The 533-nt window shown below is 58.9% G+C and overlaps 1 protein-coding gene across 1 annotated transcript in view; it reads left to right on the top strand.

Moving 5' to 3' along the window:
• The window catches only part of LOC104983119 (2-acylglycerol O-acyltransferase 3-like), an 8691-nt gene extending 8428 nt beyond the window's left edge, over positions 1 to 263 (top strand). Inside the window, 1 exon segment of the mRNA XM_010832597.1 lies at positions 109 to 263. Within this exon segment, the coding sequence (XP_010830899.1) occupies positions 109 to 263 (155 nt within the window).
• Positions 264 to 533: the final 270 nt, after the last annotated feature.

Raw genomic sequence — 533 nt, 5'->3', positions numbered from 1 at the left:
GACCCATCACCACTGTGGGTGAGTGCCCGTGTCCAGGGAAGAAGGCCGCTATCTGCTGTGCGTGCAGCCGAGGCCCTTCCTCTGACCTGTGTCTCCCTGTCCCTGCAGTGGGCCGCCCCATCCCGGTGCCCCAGTGTCCACAGCCCACCAAGGAGCAGGTGGACCACTATCACACGCTGTACATGAAGGCTCTGGAGCAACTGTTTGAGGAGCACAAGGAGAGCTGCGGCCTCCCGGCTTCTACTCACCTCACCTTCATCTAGGCCTGGCCTCACCCCTCGCCACCTCCCAGCCTTCCCCCTGCCTCCAGCCCCTGATCCCAGTGCCTGAGCCCCCCACCGACTGCCATGCTACTGCTTAAATAAAGGCCAGTTCTCTCACCACTGCTTGGTAGAGTCAGACGCTGGCAGAGCTCAGGCTCTCCCTCTGGATGTGAGGATACCCACGTGTAATCCCCACAATCCTAATGGTTTTACACTTGCTGCCTTAAATTGGGAATCAGGACCCTGCATTCTCCTCAAGAGAATTCATTC

This window comes from Bison bison, unplaced genomic scaffold (genome assembly GCF_000754665.1).
Source record: "Bison bison bison isolate TAMUID 2011002044 unplaced genomic scaffold, Bison_UMD1.0 scf7180017861528, whole genome shotgun sequence".
Lineage (NCBI taxonomy): Eukaryota > Metazoa > Chordata > Mammalia > Artiodactyla > Bovidae > Bison > Bison bison.
The sequence above is the reverse complement of the archived record's forward strand: the minus strand, read 5'-3'. Positions and strand labels throughout refer to the sequence as shown.